Genomic DNA, 11064 nt, shown 5'->3' with positions numbered 1-11064 from the left:
AGCCGGGACCCGGCTCCCCCGGGACTGACTTCTTTCCTCTCTTTGTGTTTCTCGAAACTCCTCCCCGCGGCGTCAGGTTTTCCTGAAGGAAGCTCTCGAGCAGAAGCTGGAGAAGGATCGGGAAGAGGAGTTGAGGAAAGCTGCTGTAGTCATCCGGGCCCACGTCTTGGGCTACATGGCAAGGTCAGTGCCGCGGGCTGCAGTCCCTCTGCTTGTGAGCCCGAAGTCCCGCAGCCCTTCTCCCCTCACCGGCCCGGGGACATCTCCTGCTTCCTCTTCTTGAATCCTCGCGCCCTCCCTCCACGCCGCTCCTGCCGGATCCCGGTGCCCGCGGCTTGTCCCAATGCCACCTTTCCCAGCCTTTGGGCTTTGCTGCCCCATCTGCACGTGGGTCCCCTCCTTTTCCTTATGCTGTCAGCGCTGGTTCCTGCTCTGCCCGCAAACTGCTTCATCCCCACTCGCAGCTCTCCCTTTGCTCACAGTCTCCCTGCCTGCTCGCCTTGTGATCTCCCTCTCCTTTTAGTGAGCTTTTCAGCGTTGGGCTTTGGCCAGCTTTGCACCAGCGATCTCCTCTTGCCTCTCGCTTCTGCACCTGACCGGGGAGGGCTGGGTGAACCAACTGTGGTGGACAGCCTCTCCTCTGCCCCCGAAGCCGGCCAGCAGCTGACTCCCCAATGGCTGTGGCATGCACGCTTAATCCCAGCAAGATGCACTAGCGAGTCTCTGCCCCTACACCTGTCAGTCAGGGCTGAGGGGAGGTGGGACCCTGGGCTGCACGGCTCTTGCAGAAGCTGTTCCATAGAGCCCCAGGTGGCTCATTCTGCACTGGGAAATGCGTGTGAAGAGTTGTACCCTACCTTGCCAACATGGGGGCTTCTATTCATTTATTTATTTCCCTTTAGAACTAGCTCATTTGTCTTCCTGTTGTTTGTATATGAGATTGTAAGTTTTCTGTGTCAGGGCCTCTGCTCTGTTTTACTTTGTGCCTAGCATTTGGACAGAGCGACTGGGATTAGCACAGAAATTGATTTTTCTGGGAAGCATCGCTGCAGGCACACAGGATTATTGCTTTGCTGAGTTCTTTGGCAGGTGGCTGCTGCCCAGCAGGGCTGTGACAGGCAGCAGTGCTCCTCTTGGCTGCAGATCCTGTGGTCTTGCAACCCGCACAGAGCTGGATTCATGTCCCACGTGTTGCTCCTCCACATCTCTAGAGCAAGCTATGTTCCCCAGTGTGGGCTGCAGGTTGAATTTCTGTGGGTTGGCAAGGGGATGAGGGGATGGCAGGACAAGGAAAATGAAATTGGTGGTTTGCGTGCAGCAGCTCAGGCTGAACGGTGTCTGCTGTGGTCATGAGGGATGAGAGGGCGCTTCAGCCTGGCAGATAGGCAGGCAGATCTGCCTGGAGCTGGGCAGGGTTTGGCACACTGGGGAGAACTTCTGGCAGATGCGTTTTGTAGAAGTCAGAGCGCCCTTTCTGATGCTGCCTTGGCAGAGGGTGCTGGTGCAGCTGTTTGCGCCCCGTGTGTGGGGCACAGGGAGGACAGAGGGACTGGAGCTGAAGGGCTGCAGCCCAGAAGCAATCCATCTGCAACTTCCCAACTCTCATTCCCTCTTCCCTTTCCTCTGCTTTTCACTGTGCTTCCTCCCTTTGACTTCATACTTGTGGAAAACGTGTGACCTCTGGGCACTGCTTCCATTAGCATCCCTCCCTTGATTTTCTTGATGTATCTGACGTGCAGGGAGGTGGCAAGCTGACAACGTGGGTCCCTGTTGCCGTTTGAAGAAGGTTTGATTGCCAGGAAGGGGATTCTGAGGTGTGCCTTCCCCTCAAGGGGTTGCAGAAGGTCTGTGAGAAGGATATGTAAGAATACTGTGCTATTTCTAGCATGCTTTCGAGGACTGTTAAGACAGTACAGGATTACTGTATCATGCTGACCAGAGCTTCCATGCAACATGTTTTCCCTCTGCGAGTTCCAGTTTGGAGTTAAGGGGATTATGATTTAAATATTATCAATGACTATTTCCCTCAGCAAGGTATGAAAGTGTCTGAATATCTTCAGTTGCTTTAAAAAAAACATGGCGGCTTATTTCTATCCTGAATAGACTTTGGTTTCAGGTCAATTAAATCTTGTTACGGCCCTTGTCAAATAAATAGAAATGCTGCCCAAAAGTGGTTCTCCTGTGGGTGCTTTGCTGGGATTAAGCCATTCTGTAGCCTTCTGTTTCCTAATGTAATGGAGCAAGCTCCTGAAATCTCTCAGTAAGCCAGGATTTCTGGGTTCAGTCCTGCTTTGTCAGAAATCACTGCAGGGCCTTACATTGTTCTTGAAACAGAGCTGCTAACACTGAATACAGGATAAAAGCAGCAGCACTGTTCCCTTCAGCATAGTATTTCTGCCTGCAAGCATACAAATCCCAGTCTCATTTTTCTAGAGTATTGTGTTGGGAGTTAGCATCCAGCTGACAATCCATGTGACTCCCAAATCCTTTTCTGACTTGCTGCTTCCTAACACAGTCTTACATCAGGTGTGTTTGGCCTTTGATTCCTCTGTTCTTGACCTTATGGTTGGGTCTTTTGGACTTTTGAATGTTTGCTTGGATCTAGCTTACAAATGGGTCTGGATTTCTGTGCATTGGTTATTTGCCTGGGTTGCACATTGTGTACAAACTTCCATCAGAGGCTGTCTTTTTCAGGTCTTTGATAAAAGCAGTCAGTAATACAGAGACATCACTCGAGTACAAAAACAGAGTAATGATTCTTTTATTCTGGGTCCTACCATGGACCTAACTGCTTGGAAGGCACAAGTAGGTGCCCATAGAAGCCCACCACTGATGAGTGCAGTAAGGAAAACACAAGTTGCGGGCAGAAGCAATTGAGGAACAATTTGTTTCGCTCCTGAGAAATGCTGTTCCAAGTTCATTTTTCCACAGGTATGATAAGATCAATCATACTCTAGGGCATAAGAAACATGGAGCGTTGCTTCGTGTCGCATTAAGTGTCTGGTTCTGTTTTAGGAAGAAGTACCGGAAGGTGCTAGCCAGTGTTGTTACAATCCAAAAGAACTACCGAGCGTACTTCTGGAAGAAGAGCCTGCTGCGCCTGAAGGCCTCTGCCATCGTCCTGCAGAAGCACTGGCGTGGCCACCTGGCTCGCAGCCTCTACCAACACCTGCGGCAGCAGGAGCTCCGGCGGCAGCAGGAAGCAGAGGAGAGGAGGAGGCGAGAGAAGGAAGAACAGATCAGAAGAGAGGAAGAGGAAAGACAATGGCAAGAAGAGGAGGCGCGTAGGAGGAAGCAGGAGGAGGAAGAGGTGAAGGAAAGGTACAAATGGTCTTTTGTGCTCGTCGTTCCCTACTACTGGAGCTGCTGAGGTGCAGCAGTGGGTTTGTGGCAATAGGTTTTACTGATCAGGCGGAGGTGCCTAATTTTCTCTTTACCTTCACAGCAGTAAAGGAAACTTCATGCATTCTTCCAAAACCTGAAGGGAATAGCCATGTGAGAGAGTACCAGAGTCTGTGGGTCTTAGTGTGTCCAACAAGCTTGGGTATGAGATGGGCAGCACACCTGTACTGCTACTGCAGCTCTTACACTTAGAATCATAGAATCATATCATTGTTTGGGTTGGAAGGAACCCTTGAAGGCCATCTGGTCCAACTCCCTGCAATGAACAAGGGCACTTTCAGCTTCATCAGGTGCTCAGAGCCTCTCCAGACGGACCTGGAGTATCTCCAGGGATGGGGCACCCAACGCCTCTCTGGGCAACCTGTGCCAGTGCCTCACAACCCTTACTGTAAAAAAGAGTGAGAACAGATATGCTCACCCTGTTCCTGCTCCTGTGCACCTCTCTACAAGGACACAGATGTGTCAGGAGGAGAAAGGAAAAGCTGATATGACAAAAAGAGGCAGTCTGAGCAGGGGCTGTATAATATAACTGTGGAGAATCTTGTACCTCATGCAATGTTTCCTATTCACTCCTTGGTTACCTACATCTATCCGGACAGGATGTCTCCTGACAACCTCATATTTTAAGAAGTGTAATGCTTCCATCATGCAATGATTAGGTACATTTGAAAAAGTAAATCCTATATAATTTTGAGCATTTTATGACTAGTTGATTATGTTTCTTACTATGGAGTTTTGTTATATGCTTGGTTTGGAGTTGGATCATGGCAGTCTGTGAGAAGCATCGTGGAACTCCAAGGTCAGAAGCATGGCAGAAGGAGAAGGTATTACTTAGGATTTCATAGGTGGCAGCAGAGTGATGTATCTGCTGGGACAAAGCATGGAGTCAGTGATGCCAACTGTGAACAGTTTGGTCAAGGAATTTGTTGAACATCACTCGCATCTCCATTTTATCATTGTGTCAGTTTTCAACAGCAGCCTCATCACAACACAAAACTGTACAAGTTCAGAATGGGAGTACCTGGTTTATAGGGATCAAATGCCACAGATGTGCTCTCAGGTTTGAAGTCCTGCTGAACAGAGCTGCTCTCTACCTTGTTTTAGATGAAAGGATTTCTTAGGCTTATTATTTCCTCTGTATTTCTGCTCTTGTGTTCTAGTTTTCAGCCCATGAAAGACATGTTGAGCCAGCATCATTACAAAGAAGTGGCAGTGTTCCTAGGAATCAGGAAAGCTTCTTGCTTTGTTTTCACTTCCTACTTGGTCTCAAAAGGTTTCATTCAATGAGTAGCTGAGAAAGGTACTAGGGGACAAAGTGGGGAACTCCTGAACTTCCATGAGGTGGGAGTCCACAAATTGCAAATTGGCTAATCTGGCCAAACTGGCAAATTTTGCTAAGCACAGGAAAAAAAAAAAAAAAAAAAACACCAACCAAAAAAGCACAAATCAAGCAGAATATGCATGCAGAGAGAGAATCAGTAAGATCAGGGTGCAAACTGAGATATAACCAATTGAAAGGTGATATTCATGGTTATTGTGCATGCACTGTTAGTAAAAGGAAGACAAGGAACAACTTGGTCTAATGTTCAACAGGAAGAACAAATTAGGATGTTTAGAAGGGAAAGCACTTGACGCTATTTTTATTTGTCTTCCCAAAGGACTCAGCTGCTGTACAATTAGCACAGATGTTCAATTAACAGGGAAAGAAGAGTTTAGAGAATGCTCATGTAAATCAGATCACCAAGTCTAGGTAACTTCTTTGTAGAAATAATACTTGGAAACTTTGAGAAATACTGGCTGAGGCAGTTTGAATCAGTAGCTCTTCTTTTTGTCCTGCTTTGGAGTTTCCTTAAAACTGGAAAATTCTAAATGTAATGACTTCTTTTCAGCATGGAGAAGAGGAAGAACCGGGAGAATGAGGGGGTTGTGGAGCAGTCAGCTTAACCTCAATTTCAGGGGTAATACTGAAATGAATAATGAAAGAAATAGTTCTAAGTGCTTGATATAGGAGGTAAGAGCCAATGTAGGCACGTGAAGAGCAAACAGCATTAAAGTTATCTGTTTTGTTCTGTAATAGTTTGTCATATTTACAGATGGGGAAAGCCCCAAAGAGTAGTAGGTATCTTGACTTCAGCAAGGGCGTTGGTACTGGGACAGCACTCATAAGGCACCATAAGGAAGGTGGTTTAGTAGGTGAACAAAGAGTAGGGTTTGTATTTTGCCTGTGTTGTATTATTGCATTTTAATTAGTAAACAATAGTAGTTATTTGTTAAGCGACGCCTATTGAATGGGATTCTTCCAGGACATGTGCTGAATATGGTCTTACTACAATGTTTCCAAAATAAGTTGGAAGAGGAAATAGAAGTAGCTTTGTTACATTTGTAGATAGAATTGTCAACACGCAGGATTATTTCTGTAAGGTGTGGGGTGATTACTCTGTTCCATACAGCCCTGGTAAGGATTCGGTGTGAGTGCTGTCCCTAATTTCAGCTATCATAGTTCAGGAAGAGTAAGGATCACCTGGAGATGGATAGAAAGAAGCAAGAAATAGCAGAGCTAAAAAAGGTGCAAGGGGCAGCTGAAGGAATTGCTGCGTAGACTATAGGTGGTATTTCCCACTTGTTTTGTAATGGTGCTGCTTCTTGCACCCTCAACATCATTCCAGGCAATTGTTTAATTCCTGACTACTCCTAGAGATTTTCAGTAAAGTTGGAGTCATTTGCATCCCACTTGTGTCAGCTTTTGTCTGTAAACATTTCCTAGCTTATTTGTGTGTGAGAGAGAGTGCAAGGGCGGGAACTCTTGTGACTTGCAGCTGCAATGTAGAATTTGGCTGGGGAAAACCGTAGGGCCTGGGAAATAAATATTGTTGCCCTCCTGTTCTGCATGAGCCTGGATTACAGATTTGCAGGTGACCACTGCCAGGGTGAATGTAGCTGCACAGGGTTGCTGGCAGGCAGTCTGTCTCTGGCCACATCCCATCCCTACTCCATTCACATGACCCCAGCATTGGTTGTGCTGCTAGTTCAGCTGCGTGTGGCATGATTGCTCTGGAAAATCTGATCGTGGGGAGAGCTTCTGCTTTTTGATCTGGATGGAGACACAGCAGCGTGGGATAGTTTTTTCCTCTGTCTCATGTTTACTAACAAACTGTCTTACAGCCTTTACTAGTGAGCTAGGTTTTCCTTGCTGCTGAGAAATTCCGGGAGCTGGAGCACAGATCTTCAGAAGAGCAGCTCCCCAGCTTAGCTGCCTAACCAAGTGCAAATGTTCAGTAGTTTTCTTCTGGATTTTCTATAGTAAACGCAGAACAGAACACAGATTCGCTGCTGGGGTTGCAGTGATTCTGTTTTGTTTGAAAGCAGTATTTCCTGAAATCTATCAATTACGCTTGCAAAATGTTGTTTAATATCCATGGCCATGTAGTATACCCCATGATGTTCAGAGGATTCAGCTGATATTTATCATGAATCTAACTGATCTGTCACTGTTTCCAGTGTCCTTCTTCCCGTGTTTCAACTAATCCAATTTCCTGATTGATCTGCACGTTAACTGTGTGGCGACGATCTGTTGTATCCATGGAGGTCACGCCAACCACAGACAACTGGATTTATACTAAACTGTAAAAGCTGTTAAATGGATCTTAAAATGGGCACTTTACTTTTAACCCTTATCCATGGAGGGATGATGTGTCCATGTAATTCTAAAAGCCTTCCCCAGGAGAAATGAAGCTCTCTGACTGTCATGTCTTGTGTTTATCTTTCTTTCCTTCTCAGAGAAAAGGAACAGCTGAATTCTCTGCTCCAGGTGGCTCCGGTAAGTTTAGCAGTTATTCTTTAGATACAGCTTCTCTGAGTGTCTATGAAGGGTCCCTTCATTGCCTGTGCTTTGCCTGGAGCTTATGTCTTTATTGTGGCAGCACTGCTTATAGAATGGGCTTTGTTCACTCAAAACTGCAGGTGCTTGGCTTTGGCAGAGGTGCACAGAGGTTACAAGGTGTGTTCGTTCTTTTTTTCTAGGCTTGTGTATTTGCTTGCATAGCTCCTATTTGAAAATTTCAGTGTTGAAATGCAGCATCCCTTTTTATCTCTACTGCTTGAGCTTGTTACATGACCTTGTGCTGTGCTCTGCTGTGACACAATCTGCTTTTCTGGACTGTTGCCTGTAACAGCCAAAATAAGAGTGCAGACGGCTGCTACTGTGGCTAAAATAAACCCCTGGTAACTGATCTAATTGTTGGTACTTGATACATCAAAGAGCAGACCACCTACCCTGAGGTGTGTGAAAACAGCTGTGTATCTTCTTACTCCTCTTCCCGAAGCATTTGTTCCTGAGATTCAGGCCAGCTCTGCTCAGGAGAGATAATGGATTAGAGTATAAAAGTTAATTTGTCTACAAGTAAGAGCCAAGTAGAGAACAAGCAACAGAGCAATCATAAAGAAAATATGGATTGTGGCTTAATGGGGCAATGCATGGTCTGCGTTGCTGTCTTCCTATTTGGAAGTATATTAAAACCTTGTATTTTTTTAGTTTTTATTTTTACTTTTTTTCTGTGTGTCTGTTTTCAATATCCTCAGTTGAAGAGAGTGGCTTCATTATATTGCTAAACCTTGGTGAAGGCTACCAGTATTTTCTCCCTTCCAGTTATTGTGTACTTGCTAGAAATTTCGTCAGTTATTTCAGTGTGAAGAATAAAAGATGACTGAGTCCTCATCAGGCACCCAGGGATGCCAAAGAGTCCCAAGAAATTGAGGGTGGAGTTTGGATGGGGTTGGAGAGGGCACAGTCCTCCTCATTACAAATATTCCTTCCAGCCCCAAATCCTGATGGCGAGACCCCAAACCAAGTAAACAATGAAATCTGTAAATCTTTTCATGATGTATTTGGAAAACGTTCAATTTTTCAACCCATTATGCTTATGTATATTTGTATATAGCTACTTTCTCCTATTTACATGTGTATGTATGAGACAGAGATAGCTTAAAAAGGGAGGATGCTTCTACTGAAATATTAGAGGGCAGTAACTTTAGCAGCTGACAGAGAGGCTCTTCTAAAAATTCACTGATCCCAGTGACCTACAGAAAGGAGGTAGGCTGCTGGTAGAAAGGAGGTACCTGAAGATCAGTAGTTCTGCCTTTTAGCTTTTACACTATGGATGATTGCAGGTGCCAGTCGGAAAAGGAGAGGATGCCTCGTGTCATTCTTTTACATATGAGAAGTACGAGGCAGGCAGAGGAGATGGGAGAAATGAAAGATCCTGGCAAGGAACGCATGTAGGTTAAAGAAGCTGCTTTAATGCTATTGTAAATTCTTTAAGGTGGAAACAGTAAAGACCGAGGAAGTAGATATTCCACTGCAGGAGGAAGAGAGACGTCAGATGGAGGAGATCTTAAGGCTGGAGAAGGAGATTGAGAAGTTGCAGCAACAGAAGGAGGATCACATGTCTATCATCTGTGAAAACACCAGGAATGAAATCAATCGGCAGCGGGAGGAGGAGATCCAGAGGCTGGAAAAGGAGGCATCTAGGGTTGCCCAGGAGTTCTTAGAACTGCTAGATTTTGGCAATCTGGATGAAAGTGTGCAGAACTTGGAGCGTTCCCTGTCTAGTGAGGGGACGCTCAACATTGACTGCAGCCTTGTTGCACCGCTGGCTGAAGAAGAGGTGGATGAGGGTTTTCATGCTGATGATGAAGTACGGCCAACTTCCAATTTGGTGGTTGTCACTCAGCAGGGCATGAAGAACAGTGATAACTGCCTGGAGGGAGATGTGGGCGCAAGACTTTTGCATCTCCAAAGGGAAATGGGAGAGGCTGCCCCTGCTCCAGCACAACCCATGGAAAGAACCAGTAGCCCCAGAGAGCGGAGTGTCCTCTCTGATCCAGCAGAAAGCAGTTACAACACTGTCTCAGATACGCTGAGAAGTAACAGTGGAGAGGTGGGAGAGCCAATTTACAATTCCCCTCAAGATGTGGAATCTGACTATGACCATGACGAGTTGGATGGTTGTGGGGACGCAGGCAGTGCCTCAGCTGAGCCTCTGAATGGTGAGGAAAGTCTGAGGCACTCCCATGGCACCAGCCTGGACTCCAATCGGGGCAGCCTGGACTCGGTAAGGATCTCCTTCCATTCATTCTTCTGGACCTTAGCGTGTGACTTTGTTGATATTTATAACATCCTTGCTTGCTTACTGATGCCTGCTTGCTGTAGATATACTTGCTAATATGTAACTCTCTTACATCAGCAATCAGTTTGGGGAAAAAAATTGGAAAGAGAGAGAGAAAGAGAAGCTGAAGGCCAGCAGGCTTGTGTCTGTCCAGTGCCAATGGTACATAAGCTAGGATATGCATACCTAGGCTAGTTTAGATTGCTTCCTTCACCAGATATCACCATAAGGTTAAAAGCAGGCAATTGATATCTTGGAGGTTTATGTCCTGCTGCAGAGATGTCACAGAATTAGTCTGAGCTGCTGGTGTGCAGTCAGAAGAGGAAATGGAGAAGGCTGGGGTTTGGTTTGTTCCCATCACTTAAAGAAGTTCTGTTAGTGTTCAGAGTCAAGGGGTTATTTTCAGCTAGAGTGCACAAACTGAGCTATTGTAAGGACAGAAGGAATTACTGTGCAGATCAGCATGGGTCTCAGTGCACACACAGGGCATGGAAGCTTTCTGTTCTTAAAGCTGGGCTGTTCGCCTTGCACTTGAAGCATCTCAGCTTTGAGATGGGCTTTCTGAGTGCCCCCAGGCTACAGCTGCTTAAGAGTGTCACGATAAACCAGGATGTCAGATGAGCCCGCAAATGATTGTAAAGAGTTCAGGAGCCAATATCAGCCATAAGAATCCTTCAGATGTAATGTCTCCGAAAGCAGGAACTTGAATGACAAAATGTCTTTTAGAAAATTACTTAAGACATTCAGTTTACTTCCTTTGTTTTTCTTTTGCAGTGGCAGATTTTGACTTCTCTTGAAAAATTACATGTTTTTTTCCTGCTTGCATTTCTCTAATGTCAGCTGCCAGCCAGCTGAATTTGTTATGATGTGATCTGCTTGAATAAAGGTACCTTCTCTGTGGGCAGGTACTCACAGATCACTGTCAAGTAATCTTTCAAGCCATGAATCATCCTGTCACAGTGCTTATCACGACATCACCTTGTTTCTACCATTCTTCTTAAAATTTAAATAGGATTGGAGGATTTTGTTGTGCTCCTCAATGAGAGAGACCCGTGAAAAATCCAGTTGCATTGTGTCATGGCACGAGCCACAGGGAGAGGTAACTGCAGCTGGCTCAGGGTCCCATCAGCAGCTGCTGATCCAAAAGTACCTGCTTTTTGAAGCTTAATGGGAATAGATGAAAAATGAGTGCATGGAAAATGAATGAGACAAAGAGGAGGGCAAAGGGATTGCAGAGAGGAGTCGGAAGTGGAAAATAAAAAGAAGCAACGTACGTTTGGTGAAGGAAAAAGGACTAAAGAGCTGTTTTCATTCCTATTAAATTAATGCAGCTCATCGTAGGAAGTTGTATTTAAGGCAAGGAAAAGCCTGGGATGTGAGGTACTTTCTTATGGCTGAGGGCAATAAGTTGGAGAACAAGGACAAGTAAACACTGTGTTATTATTTCAGTAATTTCAATCTTTGTTCTTCAGAATTCAGTTATTCTGGAATGTGCTTT

At 45.5% G+C, this 11064-nt stretch overlaps 1 protein-coding gene across 1 annotated transcript; it reads left to right on the top strand.

The window, feature by feature from the left end:
* Nucleotides 1–6: 6 nt before the first annotated feature.
* LOC104911694 (unconventional myosin-X-like) lies at nucleotides 7–9638 on the top strand. The gene is made up of 4 exons (XM_010713661.2): nucleotides 7–183; nucleotides 3016–3321; nucleotides 7180–7219; nucleotides 8721–9638. Exons 1-4 carry the CDS (start codon nucleotides 176–178, stop codon nucleotides 9621–9623), a joined length of 1257 nt encoding a protein of 418 aa, XP_010711963.1. The 5' UTR covers nucleotides 7–175; the 3' UTR covers nucleotides 9624–9638.
* Nucleotides 9639–11064: the final 1426 nt, after the last annotated feature.

This window comes from Meleagris gallopavo, chromosome 7 (assembly GCF_000146605.3).
Source record: "Meleagris gallopavo isolate NT-WF06-2002-E0010 breed Aviagen turkey brand Nicholas breeding stock chromosome 7, Turkey_5.1, whole genome shotgun sequence".
NCBI lineage: Eukaryota > Metazoa > Chordata > Aves > Galliformes > Phasianidae > Meleagris > Meleagris gallopavo.
The sequence above is the reverse complement of the archived record's forward strand: the minus strand, read 5'-3'. Positions and strand labels throughout refer to the sequence as shown.